At 38.3% G+C, this 26,631-nt stretch overlaps 2 protein-coding genes across 12 annotated transcripts; both read left to right on the top strand.

Annotated features, from left to right (window-relative positions):
• The first annotated feature begins 18 nt into the window (after positions 1–18).
• LOC104013261 (fatty acyl-CoA hydrolase precursor, medium chain) lies at positions 19–13,061 on the top strand. Of its 7 annotated transcripts, none has more exons than XM_087738521.1 (13): positions 19–887; positions 1,411–1,857; positions 3,594–4,363; positions 4,625–4,758; positions 5,261–5,414; positions 5,665–5,766; positions 6,633–6,731; positions 7,218–7,358; positions 8,266–8,346; positions 9,194–9,341; positions 10,001–10,150; positions 12,312–12,384; positions 12,538–13,061. In XM_087738521.1, the coding sequence occupies exons 3-13, from the start codon at positions 4,247–4,249 to the stop codon at positions 12,725–12,727; spliced, it is 1,389 nt and encodes a 462-aa protein (XP_087594647.1). In that variant the 5' UTR covers positions 19–887; positions 1,411–1,857; positions 3,594–4,246; the 3' UTR covers positions 12,728–13,061. The 7 variants fall into 7 exon arrangements, with proteins under 7 accessions (XP_087594647.1, XP_087594646.1, XP_087594643.1 ...); XM_087738517.1 differs by lacking the exons at positions 19–887; positions 1,411–1,857 and adding an exon at positions 2,799–3,004 and having other exon boundaries at positions 3,594–3,798; positions 4,228–4,363; positions 4,625–4,674; XM_009465744.2 differs by lacking the exons at positions 19–887; positions 1,411–1,857 and adding an exon at positions 2,799–3,004 and having other exon boundaries at positions 3,594–3,798; positions 4,228–4,363.
• Positions 13,062–14,546: 1,485 nt separating this feature from the next.
• On the top strand, positions 14,547–26,556 carry LOC104013262 (fatty acyl-CoA hydrolase precursor, medium chain). 5 transcript variants are annotated; one of them, XM_087738515.1, is made up of 14 exons: positions 14,547–14,651; positions 17,897–18,101; positions 18,946–19,090; positions 19,539–19,672; positions 20,014–20,167; positions 21,072–21,173; positions 22,394–22,498; positions 22,630–22,680; positions 23,191–23,331; positions 23,414–23,500; positions 24,515–24,662; positions 24,874–25,005; positions 25,307–25,379; positions 25,806–26,556. In XM_087738515.1, coding segments are annotated over exons 2-14 (1,449 nt in total). In that variant the 5' UTR covers positions 14,547–14,651; positions 17,897–18,099; the 3' UTR covers positions 25,981–26,556. The 5 variants fall into 5 exon arrangements, with proteins under 5 accessions (XP_087594641.1, XP_087594638.1, XP_009464020.1 ...); XM_087738512.1 differs by lacking the exon at positions 14,547–14,651 and adding an exon at positions 16,965–17,120 and having other exon boundaries at positions 22,394–22,483; XM_009465745.2 differs by lacking the exon at positions 14,547–14,651 and adding an exon at positions 16,965–17,120.
• The last annotated feature ends 75 nt before the right edge of the window (positions 26,557–26,631 follow it).

Raw genomic sequence — 26,631 nt, 5'->3', positions numbered from 1 at the left:
CGGCGCGGGCCGCTCTTCCCCGCGGCGGGAGCGCTCCCCTGCGGGCGGGCCGCGGAGCCGCGCGGTTTGCGGGGGGCTCGGGGGGGCGGCAGGGCCGCTCCTGGGCCGGGAGGAGAAGGAGGAGGAAGCAGCAGCAGCAGCAGCAGCAGCGTTCGGCGAGTCGGGTCTTGCACGGCTGTCGAGTCGAGTCTGGGAGGAGACCGAGCGGCTGCGCTGGAGGCAGCGACCCTGCACGGTGCCTGTGAGGGACCCCTGAAGTGAACTCGGTGCTGCCGAGGATGGGTAGATTCAATGGCATGTTAAATACAAAATGCTCTTGACTGAAGTTATTTCTTTCATCTTTTAATTAATTTGAAAAGTCAAACCTGGAAAGTCTAAAGAAACCTGCAAGCTTGAAGAAACTGGAGCGATAGAGTGTGATGTTGACATATTTTGGCTTCGTACACGCCTTTATAAGGCGGTTAAAGCACATACTCCTGTGTAAACATACTGTGTATGATCGGTTTTAGCTTCCTTGCCATATGTTTGATTTCTCTTTGCAAAAAATGATCTGTATAGGGTTTGGGTGTTTCATGCCTGCCACGCCAAGCCGTGGTCGCGGGTAAGAAGATGTGCACGTGCTCCCCGGGCGGAGGGCGGCAGAAAGAAAAGAGGATTTGACAGGGGCTGAGATTTGCTGCTTCAGAAGGTGTTGCAGCTGGAAGACAAGACATACGTTGTGGTTCTGTTGCTCAGCGCTGCCTTACAGAAACGGAGGTTACCTCAGGTGTGCTTTTGACTGCAGCGAGTTGTACCAGATTGGGTTTGCCCCCAGGGGGACCTGTTCTGAAGACTACTGATATGATCACACATCTGCTGATATTTGGAATAAGACAAGTAAACTACCTGTGAGCAAAGTTTCCCTTTATCTCTGCTTTCATCTTTGTTTTGTATTATATTTAGTTAATATATAGATTACATTGACATTGAAGTTCACGTCTTAATCTAATCCTTTGTTATCTTAAGTTGAGCTTTCAATTAGTCTATGTTGTTTTGGATAATAAATTTTGTTGGTAAGCATCATTTTTCTGGCTGTTTAGGAAATACAAAGCTGACTGAGCTGACCTACTCTTAGTCGTGAAGATGTTGGCTGATTTTAAAAGTGGGTTTTGTTTGCTTTTCGTTTGGTTTGTTTGTTTTTTTAATTGGATAAAGAGAGTTCAGTTTGGCAGCACAAGAAATCCATATTCATTGGATTTCACGGATGGAAAGTGTTCAACTTAAGTGGCTTCATGGAATCCTGCTTTTTCCAACTCCTTGCTCCCTGCCTCGTGTATATGTGCATGGATGGATGTATACATACACAAACAGGTGCACACACCTATTCCCATATGTTGAAATCTGTCTGCTGGTTTTGGTCTGTCTTTCTAGTCCACGAGAAGAATCGATAAAAATCCAAGGGCTATTCACATTGGACTGGAACAAAAATAACTGCAAAAGAAAGGATTTCCCAGAAAGATTTGAGGGAATTATAAAAAATAAGAGGCAAGTTATGTTCTACAATGCATATTTGCACAGTTCCAGGTGAAATTCATGAGAAATTGGCACACTTGCCCAAGCTATCGCAACCCAGAGACTCAGGAACTGTACAAGAAATAGCAAGTAGCTCTGAAATCGCTTGCACTGAAAATCTTGGTTTACCCATCTCATTTGCAACCCTTTTTGTTAAAGAACTGACTTACTCTGACAGACCTGTTTCCCAAACAGGATGAACTTACATGATGTATGATCTGTGGTGGAGAAGTTGGCTTCACAGGCTTTATGAGAGCCCACACCGGAGGTGAATTAAGTGAAAGCAACGCAGAGGAGCTTGAAGTGGTAAGCTTTGCAACTGAATGCTGATGACACCATTCATCCAGGAGATGTGGAATGAATCACAAGTGGAAAGGCAAAGACCCGCTACCTAGTTGGTGTTTTACCAGTGGAAGACTGGGAGTTAGCGGAGCAGGCTGGGCTTGTAGGCCCAACTATGAAGAAGGCCTCGAGGCTAATCTGCTAGGGCCAGTCATCCTCGCTGAGGGATGTTATGCTTTGACAAACGATAAATTTTTTAGGACTTTTTCAGCCAGCAGGCGAAAACTAACTGTTGGATTGCCAGCCTATTTCCACTGTAGGAAGCTGTTTTATAGAGAAGGTGAGGTCATGGGCCTTTCCCACTTTTTTGAGGGAAGCACATACCCCATAAGGTGTTGGTAAGTAGACCTTGCTTTCTGATCTCCGCTGAGGCTGCTCATAGAGAAGCAGCTATAATCTGACCCTCAATTTTCATCTCCCCTTTAATTTTGAAAAATGAAGGAAGCCTATTTTTATTCAAGAAGGGATAAAGAACCAATTTGGAGGCTGGAGGCCAGTCCCTGCTGGAAAGCAGATATAGTTCAATTATGGTACAGGTGTGCTAGCCCTCATTAAAACTTCTGTAAGAATGAACTGTTTTGTTTTGTTTTTTTTTCTTTTTTTAATTGTTACTTCCTAGTTATTTTTAATCTGCAATCCTGTTTTTTGGTGAGGTTTTTGTTGTTGTTTTGGGTTTTTTTTACAAGAATTTAAGTGTTGACAGCTCTGGAACCTCTTCAGAACTTCACTGTTTTCTTTGCTTGTAGGATTAACAGCAGATTAACTATAATTAGACCTTTTGTTGTTGTTCACAGACGGTGTTCAGTCATTTTCAGATCATCCATTCTCAGAACTGGGTAATGATTAGTTGTGTTACACTAAGGGATTGTATTTACACTCCGTATCAAGTACAGCTCTGAAAGTGATTAATGCAGTGCCTGTTCAAAAGGGCATTTACCTGCACTCCCTACTCAGAGTGCCCTCAGCAGGAACCTTTGTACCATTCTCTTCCGCGTAAAACCAAAAAATAATCTAGAGTCCAAACGGGGGTGAAAAATGGCTCCTCAAATCCCGATTTCTTTGCTTTGTACCTTGGTTTGTAGTATAGCATTCATCGCTTGTGGAGCAGAAGGTGAGATACAAAATCTGTTATTATTGCTGTTGTGGAAGCAACTGCACTAACAAGTTGCGGTGTAGTAATTTTCAAAGGCAGTACATCTCATACTGTTGTTAGCAATCTGCAAAAGTATCCTAATAAGCTTGATCCAAAAATCACTGGGTTTGTGAGATGAAATAATTTCTGAGCTGATTTTATGAAAATAAAACTTTTTGTCTTTCTCAAAAGGTAGAAAGCAAAACGATATCCGAATTATCCAAACTATATATTTTTAAGATCTTGTTGGATGATAAGTTTAGAAAATGTTAATGATTTTGATAGTTGCTGTTTGCTCTGAAATTTGTTTTTAAGCTTTACGCTCTTGCACAATGAGTAAACTATGTCTTATTTAGGTCCAGTTGTCATTGGCAGAGCCAGCTATAGGAGCGTTTGGCAGGGGGTGTCTGTTGTTGCACAAAAGCGAAATGAAAACTGGACAAAATTGAAAGGAACAAGCTGAAATCTTCTAAATTAAACAGCCAGTAAAAAATGCTTCATTGAAAAGTCTGTCTGATAATTATGAAGATGCAATTTAAATTTTTTTTTTACCTTATGTGTTACTTAGGACAGACTGGTGCTGAACCAGAAGTGACTGTCGCACTTGGACGGCTCAAAGGGAGACAGACAAATGTGAAGGGGACAGACAGGCTTGTAAACGTTTTCCTTGGGATTCCTTTTGCAAAAGCACCTGTTGGATCCTTGAGGTTTTCCCCACCCGAGCCACCTGAACCCTGGAATGATCTGAGAGATGCAACTTCTTACCCACCACTGTGAGAGCTGTTCAGATCATTTGTATATAGGACCTGCTCACGTTTGTCAGTGTTGTCGTGTTTATTAGGGTACAGAGGTCTGATTTTTGGTAAGGAGCTTGTATTGACTGGTAGTGAATATGCTGCCGGTACTGAAATATTTCAATAGGAACCGTGGGACTAAGAGCCACAAAGAATTCCTGGGAAATTCCTGTCTTTGGAAATCACGTTTTCTCATTATACTGTGCTGAAATGATTCAGCTTTTTAAGTACAAGTATAGAGCTGTGCTTTTACAGGTTGCACCTCTGACTGTATATAAGTAACACCAAGTTGGAGCACCCTGTGGCAACTCAGTCTGTGGGGCAAAAGAAAGTGTTTTCTTTATCATTGGTACATTATTGCTGTTGCAGTTTTATTGCTAATAGCCATGCTTCCTTTCTTTTGTGAAGATGTCCTCAAGATCTGTCCATGTTGAAAACAGCTGAAAAAAACTTTAAAGAAAAACACCTTCCATTCCGAACTTCTGAGGATTGCTTGTATCTAAATGTTTACAGCCCTGCTGGTTCAAACAAGGACAGGTTACCTGTATGTAAACACATTGTACAAATTTGTGTCGTACAAAGTTTGCACCTAATGATAGCTCCTAAATCACTTAATTGCTTTTGAAAATGTGATCCTGCATTAGCAAAAATAATATTATTATGTAAAATTCAAAGTCCACCAACCTAAAATTCAGCTCCCATTGAACTTTGGTGATTTGGACTTCCTAATTCTCTGATGTTGTCTTCCTTTTTTAAATGAAATCTACCAAGCAATGTATAAAAGTCTCACCCTTTTTTCTCTAAGGTAATGGTGTGGATCCATGGAGGCAATTTTATATTTGGTGGTGCTTCTAGGTATGATGGTTCTGCACTATCAGCCTATGAGAATATTGTGATAGTAATAATTCAGTACAGACTTGGACTCCTTGGATTCCTCAAGTAAGATGACCTACTGCGCTTTTTACAAAATACTTCCTATCGCATTTAAAGCATCAGTAGTTTTGTTTTCTAAATCAGCTGAACTTCTATAAGAGCTTCCCACTGTTACAGTGGTTTAAATGTTTATAGTTCACTGTCATCAGGACTTAAGAACATTAAAAAATGTCCGTAAATTCCATTTGCATTGCCATTTGATTGTAGCCTGCTATCAAATCATAGTTGGGCTTATTTGGTTCTGAATAGGATGTTTGTTCTTGTGTGTAAAGCAAAAAATGTAAAGGCCAGGAATCCATCTGTGTATGGGTGAACAAACACTAGAGGCAAGTAAGTCAGTGGGGCTTAGATCTGACTATGAAGGGCTTTAGGTCGGTAGGCTATACAGATCTTTCCTTGGCCAAATATGACACTGCACAAAATGTAAGTTGGTGAGGATTATTTTATTCTGGTATTAGAAGAACTATTACTCTTCCTGAGAAGCTGGCTTATACTGCTTTTCTTTCAGTACTGGTGATGAACATGCTCGCGGGAACTGGGCATTTTTGGATCAAGTAGCAGCTCTTCGGTGGATCCAAGAAAATATTGAACACTTTGGTGGAGATCCAGGATCTGTCACACTCTTTGGTGTATCTGCAGGATCGTGCTCTGTTTTTGCACATGTAGGCATGCAGTAGATATACTAAAAAGTAAAGCCTTAAAAAAAAAAATCTTCAAGAACTCAATTAGTGTAACATTTCATGCTTAATCTGATTTTTCAAAATAAGATTAATGGCTCATTGTGCTAAGTCTGGAAACTTCCCCTGTAAGCACATAAAAACGTGTAATTCCCCACAGTCTAGTCAAGCATAAAGTTATGGGATAAGGACCTTAATGTAGAATAAATACTTTCTGTTCTTCCCTTTTTGGCAGGTTTTATCTCCTTTGTCTAAGGGTCTCTTTCATAAAGCAATAGCAGAGAGTGGAATTCTAATTCCCCCTGATAAAGATTTACTTCTTTCAACAGATCTTAAGGTAGGCTCATTTTTTCTTTTGCATTTTAAAGCCTTTATAGTCTAAAATAGGATATTTCTTACATCTGATAATTTGGTTAAAAGAGAAAAGGGGAAAATCTGATTGCATATTATGCAACAAAGTCGATCAAATTTATTCTTACGGCATACTTATAAATAGATAGATTAGCACTAAGTAAATTTTCATTCAAATAGTCTATTTATTTTCAGTCTTACTGTGCTTGTTTGGTGTTGGAAATAGATTGTACAGTTATGTGATTATAATATCTGTGGGTCGAGTTACGTATTTTCAGTTACACACGTGAAGCTAGGCATACGTCCATTTTCATGCACACTGTAACCTATACAGTAACTATGAAATTTATTATGGAGAGTTTAATAAGAGTCCAGAAGAGGCATTCAGTTTTTATTCAGCTATGGTCTTTTATGGAGGGCCTTTATTTGAAGTAAATGAATTAAAAAAAAAAAAAAAAAAAGACTTTAAAATTAAATTCCTCTCTATAAGTACCTTTCCATTTCTCCTCCTGAAACAGCAGGTAGTAATAATGTAAATCTCTCGTAAGTTGATTTTCTGAATTTTCTTGCCTTATTTGATTTATGTTACAACCTTGTACTATCTCTACAGCAAGGTTTGTTGTAGAACAGTGAATGGAAATACAGCAAGAAAAAGTATACCAGAATGATTTCACTTCATGATCAAACTGTAGTATTTTTAGTAAAATAAAATACTCGAAGACCTATCAAGCTCACCTAAATCAGTCCTTTAATAAAACTATCGACACTACTACGTATGATAATTTTCTGTTTATAAATTCCCTAAAGACCACCTCATAGCTAACAGTTCTTGTCTTTGTTAATAATTTTCAGAAAATTGCAAGTATATTTAAGTGTGGGACGAGCAGTTCACTCTCACTGATAAACTGCTTAAGGAACCAGGAAGCGAATGATATAGTCTTTAACAGTATGGTAGGTGAAACTTTACTTAGTAACAGATTTTTTTAATGGCATGCTTGCAAAACTTTAACTCAGCCTCTGACTAGAGTTCATTGTTTGCCTATTCCAAAGTTGATTTTTCCTAATTTTTGTCAAAACATCCCCTAAATATTATTGAAATAATTTCACATAATTTCTCTTTAGAATTTTCGGTGAAGTGTCACAGCACCTGTAAAGTTGTGAGCAAGACTTGAGCATACGTATGTTTTAATGTCAGTTAGAAGCAGCACAGGATCAGGAAACCATTATATTACTCCATACCACGACCCAACCAGGCTAGTGTTTTCTACTCTTGTGCAAAACTGTAAATGTATGTTACAGTGGCTGTAGGTACTCAGGTTCCTTAAAGCCCTTTTTCTGCACTTGGAACATTAAATGTGGACATTTTATTATGTGATTTGAAGGAAAAGAGGAAAATACTATTAACAAGTAATTTGGTCTTTTTTTCTCTTCCTTCAGGAAATCCCATTTCTACCCTTAGTTTTGGATGGAGTATTTCTTCATAAGTCACCTGAAGAGATATTGGCTGGAAAAGAATTTAATGCAGTCCCATTTATGACAGGAGTCACCAACAATGAATTTGGCTGGAATATTAGATCTGTAATTTAATGGCTATTCTTCTTTTTTTTTTTTTTTTTTAATGTTTGTGTTAACTGATGCAGGCAACTCTGAGAAGTTATTTGCTGGTAGGACACCTTTTAAGTATGGTCAAAAGGCTTTGTGTTGTTGGAAATATATACAAGGTAAACTTTGCTTGCATTATGATTCTGCAGTGACCCAGAATCAGTTGGTCACAAAACAGTGAGTCAGGCTTCATCCTGCAAGTTAAACTACATGGACATCCTTGGAACATCAATTTTACACTGTATTTTTTTATCCTAAAATTTTAATCCCTCCAGTCAGAGAGAGGAAAAAGAATGCAACAGTCAAGGGCTTATTACTAAAAGAAAAATAAAACCAATCCTTTCCCCCACAACACACAAATGTTACACACACAGTATTCAGGACGGATACATAGAATATTTAATAATGTGGCATTGATCACCTTGAACAGCTTACCCCATATGTCATTATGAACTCTGACTGCTGGTTATATATTATATTATATTATATTATATTATATTATATTATATTATATTATATTATATTGTATTATATTGTATTATATTGTATTATATTGTATTATATTGTATTATATTGTATTATATTGTATTATATTGTATTATATTATATTATATTGTATTATATTGTATTATATTGTATTATATTATATTATATTATATTATATTATATTATATTATATTATATTATATTATATTATATTATATTATATTTAATATATATAATATAAATTATATATGCTGATGTAATTTTGCATATGAGGCTTCAAAAATAAACACAAGTAGTAAGAATAAGTAGTAAGAATAGAGTGGAATAATGTAGTTCCAATGTTAAAAATACCAGAGCAGTTGAATGGCGCTAATAACATTCTTTTTTTTCTGTGCAGACATCAAAAATACCAGGTTTGAAGGAAATAGGAGATAAAAAATCAATCACTTCAACTTTAGAGTTTTTACTACCAATGATGGTAAGAACTGTTGCACTAATCTAATTTGAGAAGTGAAATTTCTTTTTAATGCATAGAACAGATTTGCGAAGTTTGGTGTTCTCTAATTTCCTGCTTGAGTCATAGTGTTACTAAGACTTGAGGTCATTTTATGCTTTGGGGAGGGTCCCAGCAAAGCTGACAGGACTACGGTGTATGGGATTACACAGAAGTCAGGCCTGGGATTTGGAGAAATACCTTTTTCCTTCTAGATCTCTGAACCAACAGTTTTATCTTATGTATTTGTATGTAGGATTACTGTAATCGTATCCCTAATCTTACAGTATCTGATGGCTAATCTCCTGGTTGATGGGTTTCAAGGCAGGATTTTTCAATATGTTTATATTAAATTAAATGTAACTTCTAAAGTAGTTACTTTGCACTCCTAGTTTTGAAATGTATCTTTCAAGCAGCAAATTCTAACACTAAAAATGTAAGCTGTGTTTGGAGATCCCATTGGTCTTGTCCTGAAGTCTAGTAGTAAATAAATCTTTCAAGGACTCAGAGAATTTACTTTTGTTATTCCCATCTCTTTTCTCCTGAAGAAAACAGAAGCCAAAGGTATTATCAGGAGAAGTTGCTGGATCTCCATTGATTCCTGTAGAGTTTTAACCCATATTTGGTTTGGTTTTTTGGTGGTGTTTTTTTTTTCCCCACAAAAAGCCTGAATAGGTTTTATTTGCCATCACGGTTTCCCATCAACATGGAGGCTACCCTGGACCTTTGTGCCTTTGCAGAATCTCTGAAGTTTAAAAGATTACATTTTTAGTTGGTAATTCAGAAAGTGATATTTTTTCTGTTTTTTTCTTGTTTCCCCTTTTTCTCTTAGGATATACCATCAGAGTTTCTGCCTGTGATAGTGGATGAATATCTAGGAAACACAGATGATCCTGCTGAGCTACGGGACCGATTTCTGGACTTGCTAGGGGATGTAGGAATTGTCATGCCATCCATTAAAGCACTGAATTATCACAGGGGTGAGCTAGTGAACACCAGTAAGATATTCAAACCTCTTACTACATGCTGGATCAAACGACACAAATCCTGTCGTGTGTAGGCAGCCCTTCGTGAGATTCCTACTGGGAACTTTATGGGAATGCAGAGTGATATAGGTCTGCAGGATTGTGTGAAGCGAGTGTATGTACTCCTTTATCTTTGCGCTATTGTCTTGCACTTGTGCTCATAGTCACAATATATTGAGAGTAGAGCATGATAACACAGGTAAATGTTTGCTAAGTGAAGTACACAGGCTTAAAAATGAAAACATATTAAAGCAACCTGGAATTTGTCCTTTGGCCCACTGCTACCTGGGAAGTCAGCAGTTCTCTAGTCTGGAGATTTTCTGGTATTTAAGTGTATACAAGCCGTGCCAAAATACTCAGAATTGGAAAATAATTTGATTTTTTTTTTTTTTTTGGTAAGCTTTCCTGGGGTGAATCTTTCATTTTTTTGTGTAAGTACTGCGAGTTCTTAATTTTGAATTAAAAATAAAAATACATATTTGAATGTAACATTACATTAAAAATGTGCCCAGTATAAAGCTTTGGGAATATTTAAAGGAATATTTTAAACAGCAGACATCAGCATTAATTTATGCATCTCTTCTTTAACTCTCTAAATGTTACGTTATTTCTAGAGTCTGGAGCTCCTGCCTACTTCTTTGAATATCAGCATCGGCCCACTTCATACTGGGATAGTAAACCAGACTACGTGAAAGCTGATCACGGAGATGAAGTTGGCTTTGTCTTTGGAGGACCGTATCTGGCCGGTGATATTCAGCTACGTAGTAAGGAATAGAACATTCAATATTCACTTATAAATTACTCTCATAACATTGGCATTATTCTATTCAGTAGTGCTACTTCCATTTTAATCAGACTAATGTGCATATATTAACAGTGAGACCAAAGTATAACCCTTTCTCCTGTTAGAATTTGGTTAACGCTAATTTACTGTCTTCTCCATTCTTTATGATGTACACACTGCTGTTTCTGAAGCACAGTAAGTTACACATTGTCAACAATTTAGCAAATAGGGACTTGCTAGAAGACATCACTGTCATACCAGCACTGTTCATGAATTTGCCAAGTAGCTTTGGCTGAAAAATAAATTGAAGAAAAGGTCAATTGAACTTGCAGGGGACTAGCGGAGTACTTGGGCAGCAGGAAATCTAGGTTCTCTTCTTTTCCTGAGGAATTTAAGCTAATGTCTCCTCCTTTCCAGGAAATCCCATGGGCGCCAGAGAATGGGGGACTTGGTTTCTTTTGCAGATAGCGTTCCAGTTGTGTTGATGAGAGCAAGGCTTAGAACTTCAGTGTTTCATTTTCTGCATGAAAATCTAATGGTTTATTCAAAATGGAACCAGCCCATTGAGGAAGGATTAAGGGTGTACTCCCAAAATTGCCTTTGCCGTGTCAGTTTGGGCATTCTCATAGGATTCTGGAAGTTCTGGTTCCTTCAGGCAAAATCCCATGTCGCTACAGTCCAAATGGACGTGCCAGTCATTGAATGGTTATATACAAGATGCCACATCCTCAGGAATATTATGAATCCAGCAATTTTCTTTAATTGCATATGCCTAAAATGAAAGTAATTCCTTTTGTTCCATTGAACTTTGGAGCAATCCAGCTATGTTGTAAAAGCATTTGTTAATCTGTTACTAGAGCCTTTTGATTTTCCTTATATTTTATGTTTGGTTTTTTTACTTATGTTATCCTACACTAGAAAACACTATACAGTTCTTTTTCTATTTGCCTGAATGTACTGAGAGTATTAAAATAGCAAATATTTTTCTTGATGTATCGAGATGCATTTATAATTAATAACACACTGTAACTAAAATTATTTTTACCTACCTGATAAGTGGGCATATGTGTAACTATATTTAAATGAATATTCTTGAAGTGTTGAGACATGGAATGACACCATCTTGTATCAGAATGAAGAAATCTTTGCCCAGTCATGCTCTGAATAATAGGGAGAATTTCAGTCCCACAAAGCTAGAATGAGATCTATGAAACTATGTCGTGGTTTAACCCCAGCTGGCAACTTAGCACCACACAGCCACTCTCTCACTCCCCCCCAGTGGGATGGGGGAGAGAATTGGAAGAGTAACAGTGAGAAACCTTGTGGGCTGAGATAAAGACAGTTTAACAGGTAAAGCAAAAGCCATGCGTGCAAGCAAAGCAAAACAAGGAATTCATTCACTCCTTCCCATCAGCAGGCAGGTGTTCAGCCATCTCCAGGAAAGCAGGGCTCCATCACGCCTAACGGTTACTTGGGAAGACAAACGCCATCACTCTGAACATTCCCCCCTTCCTTCTTCTTCCCCCAGCTTCACATGCTGAGCATGACGTCATACGGTATGGGATAGCCCTTTGGCCAGTCTGGGTCAGCCCCCCGGGCTGTGCCCCGTCCCAGCTTCTTGTGCCCCTGGCAGAGCATGGGAAGCTGGAAAGTCCTTGGCTGGTGTAAGCACTACTTAGCAACAATTAAAACATCAGCGTGTTATCAACGTTGTTCTCATCCTAAATCCAAAACACAGCACTATACCAGCTACAAGGAAGAAAATTCACTCTATCCCAGCCAAAACCAGCACAAACTAAAACATGTGGCCCATTCCTTGGGTTGTAACGGGACTCGGGAGACACGGGTTCTTTTTTTTGGTTCTGCTTCTGGTTTCCTGAAAGCTACAGGCAAATCACCTTATTTCCTTGTACCCTAATTCCCAGATTTTTAGAATAAGGGTAATTATGCCAATCTCATTATTAAAGTGTGCTGAAATCTTCTGTTGATGATTGCTGTATTACTAATGTATTGCGGGTACGGTGTCTCTGTTGTAATCAGTAAGTTGTCACAACATATTCACAGACTGAAGTGCTGCTTCTGTAGTAGCAATGTTTTGATTTCTGCCACACGTAATAATTATTTTGTATTTTGTCTCTCAGGTGAAGTTACAGAGGAAGAAAAGAACCTTAGTAGAACTCTAATGAAGTACTGGGCTAACTTTGCTCGAAATGGGTAAGAATCATGAGATTCATTACACATACTATTGGTTTGTACTGACGCCAAAGTGAATTAGTTGTTTTATTTATTCAGTCTTAACTGCTGTGATTGAATCCCCCCACGACTGAAAAGGGCACTCACTCGTTCTTTTTTTCTTGTTATTTACAGAAATCCTAATGGGGAAGGTTTGGTTGACTGGCCATCTTATAACCTAAATGAAGAATACTTACAGATAAATCTGAAACAAAACAAAGCCAGAAAGTTGAAAGAAAAGAAGGTAGACTTCTGGAGAAAGGTGATGCTTGAAAAGACAAATAACAAAAGAACAGAAAACAAGAAGGTTAATTCAGAGTTATAATTTGCAGTCTAAACATGCATATAATAGGCAAACTATTAGGATAGTGAAAGAAATTACTTTAAATAATTTTGAGGATAAAATTACGTTTCCCTTCTTTTCACCTTTTTTTCACAGTTGTCATACTTGCAATTATTCACTGTAGTAATTCCAACTGATCTATTGCCCCTTGGTGATCCTTTACTACTTCCTGGATTTGTGTCTACAACAGAAGCCTCACTTATTAAATATAGGTACCAGATTTCCCCACTGTTCTGTTTTTTCTGTTGCTTCCCCATGACTGAAGACAGAATGTAGCAGCAACATTGTTTTAATAAAGTGAAATCAATACAGGGTCGATCTGCAAGTAAAACTGTCTTTTAATGTCAAGTGTATCAGTGATGGTATAGAAGTTTTGGTCCTATTTAGATACGGAAATGTCCTCTGTGGAAGAAAAAATCGAACTAAAAATGTTCTGCTTTGTAAGTCAGTTTTGCAACAGAGATAGTTTATCTCTGACTGTTGTGATACATAATTGGTAACAGTAGTGCTGGAATTAAGACTTCTGTCAAATGTTAGAAAAGGGAGAAACAGTCTCTGCTACCCACACTTTTTTTTCATGTAAATTTAGCTATAACTCCCTTAGAAGAATCAACGTTGCTAACATTAGTTTCACACTTTCTGTCTTTTCCGTGGTGCTGTTCTCTGTGCCATTAGTCATTTCCAGATTCTCTGTTTCCACTGGGTCACAGGCCTTCATTACTAGCTCTGGGGAGGGATTCGTTTACCAGAATTACTCCAGTGCCCTTACCAGCTGATGTGCACTTGGACTGCCAAGAACAAGTCTTGAACATCTCATTTCAGTGTTGTCAAGAACTTCTTTCTCTGCTATGTCTTGTTTGTTTCTTATATCTGGCTCCTAGGCTGCTCCAGCTATCCCAACCATATTCCTGACGTTACTGCTACCTCACAGCAGCATTATGCAGCTCCATAGGTCCTACAGGGCACCAGGCATCTGTTCCCCCCTTCTTTCATCTCCCCTCTGTATCTCTGGAAGAATTTAAGATTGTTCATACCTAATAATGTCCTATAGCAACTAACTGGCCACCCATTCTCTCTGAATGACTTTACTGGAAGAAATAGGGTGGGATTTCCTACCTCTTTCTGCCCGAATTCTGTTGCCAGTCAGACCTCAGGAGGTAGGGTTAGACTGTTGGCACAACTGCTGTTTTAGTAAGTGGGAATTCCTGCTAAGCATCTGTCCCTTCTCCTTTGTCTTAGCTAACATGTTTTGTGAGGGGAATATAATCTCAAAATAGTCTTGATAGAGTTTCATTGCACATACAGTTCCCCTGATGTCCTGTACTACGCCCTTTAAAAGGAGATAAATGGGCAGCGTTGTATGTATATGGACAGAATATATGCTTATGTTGTAAGTGTACGCAGAGAAGTGCAGTGGAGCTGACTTCTTATGCACAGCCACAGTGCTAAAAATAAATCACAGTGGAAAATGTCAAAAGATTTTACTCCTACCTACTTAGGGGTGAGTGCTCTGATACTCTGTCCCATCCCAGAGACATCCTGATGTGAGATTACCGCATGCTAAAGATACGTTACCACATGTTAAAGCTGCCTGAGCACTAGCTTCATAGACTCTAGCTCTAAGTTTTATACGCTCCAGCTTCATTGAATACTCACCAGGGGCTGAGTGAAAAAACAAACTGACCCTGTTTTAAATCTAGACTTCTAAACATATCTACCATACATACTTGAGGCAACATGTAATTGTGAGCTCTTATGCAATTATGGGCCTATAGATGTGATATTTGTCTCTATTTTTCAGCTATTGCAATCAAGAAAGGGAGCTGTTTATTAAAGAGGCAAATATCATCAGATGGCAGGATTTTTTTGATTGATCCCTGACTTGTACATTATTCGCTGATTGAGGGTAAGCTGCAAAATGTTCTCTCTTAAAATTAAATTCCAAACAGGATTCAAGAATTCCACTTGCCAGGGATGTAGCACTGTCTCCAGATTCAACAAGTTTAGTCTATGTCACTAGAGTAAGAGTTTCCACGTTCGCAGAGTATATAGGTCATGCTTGTAGATCCATACAAAGTATCTACAGGCAAGGCTGCAGGGATCTAAAATCCCATTTGTTTATTATCTTATTGTAAGTAAGATTGTCAGAGTTTGCAGAAAACAGTTTGCACTGGTAATGTTTTCAGAATGGCTGCTTCTCCGGGACTGTGGATGGGAAATGGGCTGAGACATTTTGCAGAATGGGTACTTGAAAGAGAAGTAGTGAGTAGAACAAAGATTGAAGAGTAAGGCTCGGAAAATAGAATAGTAAATGAAGGGGAAAAATAAAGGGAAAGCAAGTGGGAAAGGACAAAGGTCAGGAGATAGAAAATAAATTGTTTATGGAGATAAATAAAGTTTGTTACAGCAAAAGGAAAGAGCAGCAAGCAGAGTACACAGCATTTGGCTTTGTAGCAAAGGACTCTTCTTGTAGTTTGCGGGTCACCAGTGAGTTGAGGCACGCGTGCCCATCAGGATGGAAGCCCAGTCACAAGCAGGGATTCTTGTAGTTCCACCTCACATGGAAACAGCTTTCCCATGCCAGGAACCAAAGCAGACCAAGGTAAGTGGAGACAATGAGAGACTGCAACAGTATTCAAGCAGGCAAACAGGAGTGCAGAGTTTACTGCTACACAGTACTTCTGCCCTTGGCTTCTAGGAAGCCTGTATCACACAGATAAAGGTAGAAGATCGCTTTCTACCTTCTTAGCTTAATTCTGCAATTAAATTATTGTCCACATTTTTTTCTTAGAAGCTCAAATTTATGGTGTTATTCCGTTCGCCAATGTATACTAACCAATGCACTAACCATACACTCAAAACCAGCTGATACGCACCCTAGCATAGCATGGGCATTGTTAACAGTGTGGCTGCTGCAGCACAGAGCTCAGTACAGAGGGCAGGAGTCTCCTGATCAACAGAGTAAATGCTTAAGGTATACAGCATGCACTGAACATGTGCATCTGAAGCTACCTGCCAACAGTTTGCTCTCTAAGCGGCCCAGTTTAAAGTTGACCGGGATTTACCTACAAGGGCTGTAAATCACACTTGTGCAGATATACTTAGGAAGATTTGGAGTAAAGTACACAAGCACAGCCATAGTACACAGGACTACTAGGTGCATAATATATGTGCTGAACTAATTTAATGACTGTGGGTCTTTATGGCCCACTTAGATGAAAACAAAGGTGCAAGCAGTAAATTGATCTATATGAATGCCGTCTCTGACAACGGAGAATTCTTGCGATATAAAATTGCAAAACAGCCTTTCTGGGGCAAGAGCTACTGAGCCTTGCCAAAAAAAAAAAGGCAGAGCCCAAAGTTCACGTAAATCTAACACAACCTCCTAGTTAATGTGGGCAGAAAATCTCTTTCCTTTCTATTCGGCTCACTCTTCCCTCTTTTTCATATCATGCTCCAATGATAGATGTGAGTTCATGCTGAAGTCCATAAACCCTCCTGATTTTTCAGAGGCATTAAGTGTATCGTTACCACCCAAATTCTTTAATATTATTCCCACACCGCAAAAGTTGAGAAATCATCTCTTCAGTGTTGCAAAACTCATGTATTCTGTGAGTATTCTGTGAGATACCAAACAAACATCCCTGAACTGAGTGACATCATCACAGACTGAGTGACAGGGGGAGTATCCACCCTGCAGGAAAAGCTAAGATTTTTCTAGTATTGTTTTTGTTCAAAAATGTCCTTGTGTGAGAATAAAAATCCCTCAACTTTTCCTTCAGCAAAAGCACATTTTTCAGGAGTACTGTTTTGGATTTTGCTCTTTGTGGCTGTATTGTGTGTTCCTTACACTGAGATATTAATACCAAAATGAAGTAAACGGATGTGATAAAGTGGAGTTCCCTTCCTGGTGTCTTCACGGCGTACTGTGAGAAAACCCTGACTTCATTGTGAAAGATGGTGTGTTACAGCAGCAGGAGGAAACTCCTGGTGCAAAGGAAGACTGTTTTCAAAGCATTTTTTAAAGCGCATAGTTGATGCCTGGGGTTTTATGCATAAGATTTATAAGGAGCACTAGGGAGCCAGCATGAAGCTCGCGAGGCAGGAGCTGTCCCGGTTCCGCGCACTCCCCACGGAGGAGTGGTTTGCAGGCAGGGCAGCTGCCCCCGTAGCCCAGGGTTCGGCCGGCGCACGGCTTCAGCACTGCTCTTCCCTATCAGTGTTTGCCTTGCGTAAGAGTTATACTTAACAGAGTATATAAGGCAACGCGCTGAGGAGGTAAATATGTGACTAGCCTGCAAAATGGCAACTGGAAAGGACACATGGCTGCTGTCCTTGATTCTCGCCATCGGGGTGACAGTGCTTGCAGCTACTGGTAAGCTTCAGAAGGGTTTTTACCTATTGCCTTCTGTAAGGAAATAGAGCACATGTGCAGCTTGGTCACCTAGGGGAACCCCAGCTTTATCAGAGTAGCTGGGCACCCAACCTGGCTGCATAGAAATTAAGTCTGAATAGCAAATAATTCTTAATTTCTTGTCGTGATCTGTTTTCAGTCATTTGTCTTATTTGCCTTTTTTGCAAATAGAGAAATCAAATTCCTGTTCCAGAATCTTGTCTGCTGAGGCAGACCACTGTACCGCATCTGTAATTTGATATTGAGAACTTTCGCACCGATCTTAAAATTTATCTTACCTAAATGATAACAGTAGTTGTATATGCCAGACTATTTTCAGGTATGTTAGAAGCTTTTCCTTTTGGCTGTACATACTATCAAGGGTCTGGAATGTATTTTGTGTATTCACAGATCTTTTCTTAAAAAGGAAATGCCTTTTCTTAATGAGAGCAATCTACTGGACTTTTAACTAACAACCTGGATCAAAAAGGATTAAGATGTATACACAATTACTAATGTGTGTGTGGATAGTAAGACAATACATATGATATTTCTGGGGGAGATTATACATACAAACCAATCAGAATGAAGGCCGAAATAATGTCAGCTATACTGATTAGAGTTTGTTGAAGCCTTATGTATGAAAGTTAATTGTTTAAGCAAACAAAAGGTGTATATTTAAGTAGCTAAAGCTCTTAGAAATCTGGCAATTACTTACAAATAGACCAATTATGTGATTTTGTCCTCTCATCCCTCAGGACAAAAAGCAGAGCAACCAGAAGTGGTGACCAAATATGGGAAAGTCCGAGGGTACCAATTCAAAGTGGATGCAGCTGAGAGGAGTGTAAATGTCTTTTTGGGACTTCCTTTTGCTAAGCCTCCCGTTGGACCACTGAGGTTTTCTGAACCCCAGCCACCTGAGCCATGGAAAGGTGTCAGAGATGCCACTTCCTACCCACCAATGTAAGACAATGACAAAACCCCAAACCATTGATCTTTTCAATAATTTTACATTATATGCAATTCCAGGACAGTGATGTACAGGGCAATCAAAAGCCACAAAGATAAATTCCTTGGTGCCATCTCATTACCACCTGCAACTGTTACAATGAATGCGTTTCTAAAGACATCTTTATAAGCTGCTCTTTTTATTAAAAACTCTTATCTAACGGGCATCAGTGATGAATATGTACCAGCACTTTGCCAATAATGTTCTGTTTTGGGAGCATTTGGCCATTACTTAGGAATGTTTATAAACTCTGTAGCTTTGGAGCAGAAACAAGCTGAGGAAATGTTGGAGTAAAATATTGGAAGAAAAAAAAAGAAGAATGAGTCACATGCTCAATAGGACACCTAAGAAATGCAGACCAATTTTAGTCTATATTGTAAATGTCTTACTCCATTTGTACTACTGCTCTTGTTTAGTGCCTCAAGCCTAATACCTACCATTACAATATAAAAAGCCATTGAAAGTGTAAAATAATTAATTTGCATTTTCATTGAAGTAATTTATAGCCATATGTATTTGCAGGTATATTTCTGTAATAATTTGTAACATGCAAAATTATGGCACTGTGTACTGCTGCAGACTGTGCCTTCTTTTTATGGATCTCCTTAATGCCAGGTCAAAGGAAGAAAATATATTGAAAGTGAAAAAAAATTTTATGTTTTCTGTTGCCAACAATCTAGAAATGTACTGGAGATTGGTTTCAGGTTTGCACTTTATTGCGGAAGTACAAAAAAGCTACACTTTGTAGCTTTGAGGTTTTAATTATTTCTGTTGCTTGTTATTTTTTCATTTATTCAGGTGTCTACAGGATAAAGTACAAGGACAGGTTTTTTCAGATGTTATTACCAATAGAAAAGAAAAAGTTCTTCTCCAAGTGTCTGAAGATTGCTTATACCTAAATGTGTATACACCCGTATCTACAGAAAAACAGGAGAAGCTGCCTGTAAGCAAAATCATTATAAAATCTCTAGCAAAATTATTTTACAGCAAACCTACAACCTGTACTATATGCAGACTTACAGGTGCAGTTTTGTGATGGTGATCAAGTTACATGCTTTGCCCCAGTAAATATTTGCTGAGGTGTAAAAGATACACAAAATCCTATTTTACAAATAAAATTTTATTGACATTTTAGCTAGGTAATGTTTGATTTCCTCTACATAATCTGTGAAAAGTCATGGGGCACTGATAGAATGTAAGTATTTAATAAAATCAATGCTATTTTGCAAGACTGCAGGCCTCATATTCGAAAGACTTCTACCGTTTGTCAAATGTAATCTGAAAGAGTCAGGAGTGAAACAGCACAAAATATTATATTTTGGTTTATATCTAGTTTTTATCACTGAGAGCTCTTACCTGTGCTGGGTTGTTTCTGGTTTTTGTCTTTCCAGGTCTTTGTATGGATCCATGGAGGTGGATTAGTTTTTGGAGCAGCTTCATCATATGATGGTTCAGCATTAGCAGCCTTTGACAATGTGGTGGTTGTAACAATTCAGTACAGATTAGGTATTGTTGGATATTTTAGGTAAGATATTTTATCTCAGTTTTTGCTAAGTGATTTCCAAAATTATGTGTGCAAAGCCTTGTGAAAAGACATGCAGAAAACTTGCTTATGCAAAGAAACTATACATTTCTTAATTACATATGCAACAGTTGGGAACAATTTACACGTCACAAGTCAGCTTCCAAGTCTGTTCTTGTTTGATTGCACTACTGTAATCTCAATGCTTTAAGCCATTTATTTTTCAGTTGTGTAGAGAAGCTCTGTGTAGAGAATGGCAGCTGATTTCTTATACCACAGATAGTATTTTTCTCTGCCTTTTTTCTTGCATTGAGCATTTAAACAAATCTGTTCTTTCTCTGCAGCACTGGTGATAAGCATGCCCGAGGTAACTGGGGGTATCTGGATCAAGTAGCAGCTCTTCAGTGGATTCAGGAAAATATCATAGCTTTTGGAGGAGATCCAGGATCCGTCACTATCGCTGGAGAATCTGCAGGAGGAATCAGCGTTTCTGCTCTTGTAAGTTCACAGTAATATTGAATTTTTATTACTCAGACGAAAAAAAAACACCTTCCACATTAATTTTTAGTATCTGCATGAAAAATCAGTGAGAGAAAAGGGATGGTTTTGTAGTAAATGACACATCACCTTGGTCTGTAATACAATGTGGTATCAATACGGCTTCTGGTTGATGAAAATGTTCTTTTCATACCCAAATCTTGTAGTTCAGACCCAAAATGTTATTCCTCATCTACTAAATTATATTCTGGTTTTGTTTTTTTTTTTTTGCAGTGCCAAAAACCCCAAAATTTATCCTTGTAAGAAAAGTCCTTTAAGAGGATGAATTGTCCATTACCTGTTTGCTTTGACAGTCACTTGTGTAAAGTAACTGAGGCGAATAGTTGTGATAGCTGAACTAGGCATGCATTTTGTGACCCAGTGATGACGTAAAATTTTTACATCAACACTGAGCACATTGGCTAAGAGGTGGCTTTTCTCCAGTCTCTGACAATTTGGTACAGATCACACAGTGAAACCAGGGTTCAGTGACAGATGTGATAAAAATTCCTGTTTCCTAAGCTCCTGCCCTCTAGCCAATAGTTCTTTATTCCCCTTCTGCAGCATAGCCAGACTGTCTTGGGCACAGTTATATTTGATCCATATCTGGCTTGCAGTGTAGTTCCATGAAGTCTTGGAAGGAAGGCGCTAGGGGAGGGGAGAAGGCGGGCATGAACTGCTTATCCCTGATGGTGCTGCCAAAGCCCTTTGCATAGCTGAGCTATGATCAGAGGCTACAGAATAAGTCTTATGACATTTGTTTTCAAAACGTTTTAAATGGCAATTCCTGATATTGAAATTCTAAGTCAGTGGTCAGAACATAATGTTTGTCATTCTTGTAATGCTTGTTCTTGCTTTTTTACAGGTCTTATCTCCCCTGGCGAAGGGCTTGTTCCATAAGGCCATTTCAGAGAGTGGTACTGCAGTCAGGGTTTTGTTCACTGACCAGCCTGAGGAGGAAGCAAAAGTGGGTATTTTGTAGTAATTTTAATTATTTTTCCAGATAGTTTTGCATATCTTAAACTGTTTATTCCAAAATGTAGAAACAGATTTTTTTTCCTGTAAAACTACAACCACAGTCACTAAAGACAGTATTTCTGTGTGCAAATAAAACATGTTTAATGATGCTTTGCTTTTCAAATACCCAAATATCCACATATGTCTGAGTGAAATCAAAAGACTAAGAAATGGAAGAGAGAGGGCAGGGAAGAAGTGTGACATGTGAAGGAATACTATAACATGTATTGTCTTCAAGAAAAGTTGAGCTATAATTTTTGGCTGGAAAATGACACCAGATTCTGAATACTCTTCTCTTTCCCTCCTGTTTGATGCCTGTTGTGTGCAAATAAACAACACTTCATTCAATTTGTTTATATTTCAAAAGAAGAGCTGACTTCAACCCAGTTTTTTTTCAACTACAAGAAACAACTTCCAGGAACCTAAATTTGATAATCTGGGATATAAGAGGCAACATTATAATGAGCTCTGTCTCTAATGACAGCTCTTACTCCACCCAAAAAGGCATCATCAATCATAGAATCGTTTAGGTTGGAAGAGACCTTTAAGATCATCAAGCCCAACCATTAACCTAGCACTGCCAACCCCACCACTAAACCATGTCCCTAAGCACCACATCTACACGTCTTGTAAATACCTCCAGCGATGAGGACTCAACCACTTCCCTGGGCAGCCTCTTCCAGTGCCTGAGTACCCTTTCAGTGAAGAAATTTTTCCTAATATCCAACCTAAACCTCCTCTGGTGTAACTTCAGGCCATTTCCTCTTGTCCTATCACTTGTTACTTGGGAGAAGAGACCGACCCCCACATCAAGAATGGTATAATGTGCTCTTTGTTACTATCTACATAGTTGTATTCTGATTGTGCATCACTCTAACTCCTTTATGTCATCCTGCCTTCTCAGCCCAGCATGTTACTTACCAGAATGACTATCTTGGTCTATTTCTGTATCAAAATATTTTTAAGGAGTATATTTTGTCCTTCTGCTCAGCCCAGTGCGAAGGGTTATGAGGGCTTTCTATTCTCTACCTCTGCAGCTGGAACAGGTCTGGCTTCAATGATCCTTGTGCAGAAGTTCAGACTCCCCCCTGCTGGACTCTCAGGCCCGGTGCCACATAGAGCATATGGGAAGTATATGAAAAAGTGAGTGTTTGTTTTTATTGATTGCAGGTAATTGCTGCTGCCTCTGGCTGTGAAAAATCCAGTTCAGCTGCAATAGTTGAATGCTTAAGAGAAAAAACAGAAGAAGAGATAGTACAGGTAACACTAAAAATGGTAGGTGACATTATACTTCTTGCATTTAAATGACGTTTCGAATTTTATCATAACAGAGTATGCTATTTGTGTGTTGTAATATTAGGAAAACTTGAAGTGAACATAACGTCTGACTTTCTTGAACTTTTCAGGATTTGACGACATTGCAGCTATGCTATACCTCACCTGAAAAATGTGAACAGGTTACTTCCCTTTCATTCTGCATGGACTTTGAGCTACTTGTGTTTTGCTGTCATGCTCTACCAGGGGAAGGAAAAGAGTGTATTAAATGTCACAGTTCCCCCTCTCGAACCTGAAAATTAATTAATATACTATTTTATATCCTACTTAAAATTTCTTATAACAGCGCTGGCTTCCATGTTCTTTGCAGTTTCAAAACAGTAATTTTTCCACTACTGCTCCACACATCCATAATAGGATTGAACTAACTAAGAAGACATGTAAATTGGACATCATCACCTATGTTTCACAAACATTAAAAACATAATGCTAACCTTCACAGAATCGTCTGCCTAGTACAGAAAATCTGTCAGAGAAAATTTAGAGATGGCTTGAATACTATTACTTCTTATATTTTCACTTGGCACTTAATTTGTTTTGCTTTGAACTACAGTAAAAATCTGAAATTTTTTTCTAGAAGGAAAATTTGTGTATTAATGAAGCTTGCTTTTTTTTTTTTTTTTCCCCTCCAGTCTTCTTTGTTCATCAGTGCATCTGCAGACGGTGTATTTTTTCCAAAGAGTCCCAGGCAATTACTATCTGAAAAAATGATCAATCCAGTTCCATATATAATAGGAGTAAATAACTGTGAATTTGGATGGGTACTTCCTATGGTAGGAGACTTATAATATCATTATTTATATATCATTTTGTTAATACAAGATTTTCTAATAAATATGATTCTGTGTCATGCAGATGATGAAATTTCCTGCTTACACAGATGGTCTGGATGAAGATGTTGCACGTCAAGTTTTGCAGAGCTCCTTAACATCATTACTTAAGGTAAGAGATCATTTTCAGAATAACCCAGTGCTGCTTCTTCACTGGTCTGGTTCTGTATTTGTACTCCTGGAGGGGTATATTTGAGAGGCAAACTTTGTTCTGTTTGTCAGCTTCCTACCATGGGGCAGTAATGGGCAGCAGACATGGTGTATTCCTGTTGCCACTAGCGACTGAAAATACACTTTAAATTTTTATCCTAAGTGCCCCTCTTTTTTAAAAGGAGTTCTGTGGAAATCCAGGAGTGATTCAGGTACCTAAACACAGATCTCTTGTGACATTTTAGATACCCTAGGTTATCCAAGGCACGCATGGTACCAGCAGGTATGACACAAAACCTATAGAACACACCATTCTGAAGCAGTAGCTGGAGACTAGAAAGGATAACCTGAGATGTTTAACATGGCACTGAGAGACCGATGTTTAGGTATCTTGAGATTTTGCTTCCCTGTAATTTACAAACCTCTTAGCCTTCTGGTTCCTTTCTGCTCTCCTGAAACTACTACATGTAGAAAAATGCAGATTAATAGGTAAGAATTAAGGACTTTATAAACATGGCCAGTACTTGCAATGGATCATTCAGCATCACAGACATCTATCATGAACTTGGAAAGGCAAAGCCCAGGCTTGTTCTGAAAGGGAGTAAAATATGGCCATGTACAACAATAAATGAACTGTATGAAATCCAACAGGATTTCTTTTCTCTTATGAGGGTTATTTCCACAGAAGGGAGAACAGACTACCGTATCTATTTATCAGCATCACTGACTGATGTTCCTCTAAAGATGTGTGATCTTTAGATCTTGCAAACCTCTTCTCCCTGAGAACATCTATATCCGATAGCTGTGTAACTCCCGATTCTGAGCTCTGAGCCACGCTCTGGCACAGTTGAGGATTTTCTCTGAAAGAAGGTAATGTTTGAGGTTTAGCCAGGGACAGGCAGATGGCACGCTCAATTAGTGCTGTTAATGATGATAGTCATCATCATTATAAGAAGTACTTTTTTGTTCATTTCAGGGTGTTACTCCTGAAGCTGTTGATCGAGTATACAATGAATACATAGGGAATGCAGAAAACCGTGTTCAGGTGCGAGATGGCCTTCTTGATGCAATAGGAGACCCTTTGTTTGTTCTTTCAGCCATTGAAGTGGCTAGATACCATCGAGGTGAGTCTCTAATTCAGCATCTATTAGAAGAAATGTAGAATTTCATCCTGGGGTGTGTTTATGGACACATAAACACTCCATCACACTCCATTATCCAAAGAACTGGTTGAGTTTTCATTTTATCAAAATAGCTTATAATGAAAGTTTATCATCTTTGGTGGCAGGTATTTTCAGCTCTCAGACTAACACTCTTCTGTATATTTTCTACTAGATGCTGGCAACCCAGTCTATTTTTATGAATTTCAACATCGACCAAGTTCAGCGACAGGTGTTGTACCAGAGTTTGTAAAAGCAGATCATACAGATGAGATTGCCTTTGTCTTTGGAAAGCCATTTTTAGCCGGTGATGTATCCATGCTTACTAAAGTATTCCTTTTAAAACATCATTATTATTTATTTTACTTACTGGAGGGCTTTTAGAATAGACTTTCTCTCTTAGCAACATTGAAATCAACATAAGCATTTTTTGTCTTTAGTAGTAGTTACCTCTCATTAAATCATTCATCTACAGTTCTCTTCTACAGCTCTGCTCCCATAGCTCAGAGTAACAAGTAGAACTGATTACAGTCTATTGGAATTCATATAGCTGCTACTTTTTTGATTATTTAGTTTTTAATGTTGCCATTTCATCTCTCACTTTGCAGGGCATGCTACAGAAGAAGAAAATAAACTTAGCAGAACTGTTATGAGATATTGGACTAACTTTGCTAGAAATGGGTGAGAATCATAATGCTAATTACAGCTCAAGTTTCGTCTGTGTTGCCTGAAACATAATAGCAATGCTTATATGGTGGTTCCTACAAATTTTTTAAGATAGAATTTAAGATTAAATATTGAAGCAAATTATTTCTATTCTAAATGACTGCAAGAAAAACCTTTTAAATGAACCTGCAGACAAAAAAAAAAAATCCAAGAGCTATTACTCCATCTGCAGTGGAGTTTTAGATCCAAAACTAATGGCAGTTACTAATGTTTGCTATTCCACTGATGAGCATTTTGATTAAAAAACACCCAACTATTCAGGTACTAGAATTACATAATCTGAGCTCGTGTTAGTTTTCTGACATTGTCTAAGCCTGAGCAGTCAGAGCACAACTGATGATAGGCAAATGGCAAGATAACTTTTCATTACATTATTTCCAGAAATCCCAACGGAGAAGGCTTGGTCCACTGGCCTCAGTATGATCTGGATGAAAGATACCTGGAAATAGACCTAATGCAAAAGGCAGCAAAGAAACTGAAAGAACGCAAAATGGAGTTTTGGATACAGCTCACAAAACAAATGATGAATGAAAGGAGAGAACACACAGATTTATAAGAGTTGTGGAGGGTATAGTTTGCTTTTAAAACCTGAGGTAAAGTCAAACAAAATTAGTTTGTCGGGATGCAGAGTTTAATAATCACCTTCTAACTCACTATTATGTAATCTGTTGTCATGATCACAGTGAAAGGAAAGAATCAAGGGAAATTTGGAATGTTTGTGGGACTAAAAATCATTATTTAATGAAGCAAGCAGAAAAACCCACAGTCTTTCAGGCTCAAAAATACCATGGTATCTACTCAGTGGATATCAAAACTTAATAATGATCCTGTGAGAAGGGGAATGAGGGAGAAATTGGCAAATATATTGAAATCTGTAGGAAATTATCTATACAGAATACATCATAAGTGTCAGAATATTTTATATGCTTATTCCCTTCTTCTTTCAGAAGAGAATGGTCGGTTGTCATTCTTACAGCCTCTTTCTACTTTAATTTGAAATAGCTTGTAGGGAGCAGAGCATCCATCAGAAAACATCTATGAGATGGGCTTGACATCTCACAAATGAGGACAGAAAATCTCTACCTGTTTTCTTGTTTTGTAAGCTGTTATAAATAAATGTTGCTTTTGATTTTTTGGAACTTCCTTTTCTTTATAGGCTAATTCCAAGAGGTTAAATCAGACCCAAGAAGCCAGAAATGTGCCCAGT

Source organism: Nipponia nippon, unplaced genomic scaffold (genome assembly GCF_047370975.1).
Source record: "Nipponia nippon isolate SJK-2023a ecotype South Korea unplaced genomic scaffold, ASM4737097v1 scaffold_7, whole genome shotgun sequence".
NCBI lineage: Eukaryota > Metazoa > Chordata > Aves > Pelecaniformes > Threskiornithidae > Nipponia > Nipponia nippon.
This window is presented reverse-complemented; position numbering and strand designations above follow the sequence as displayed.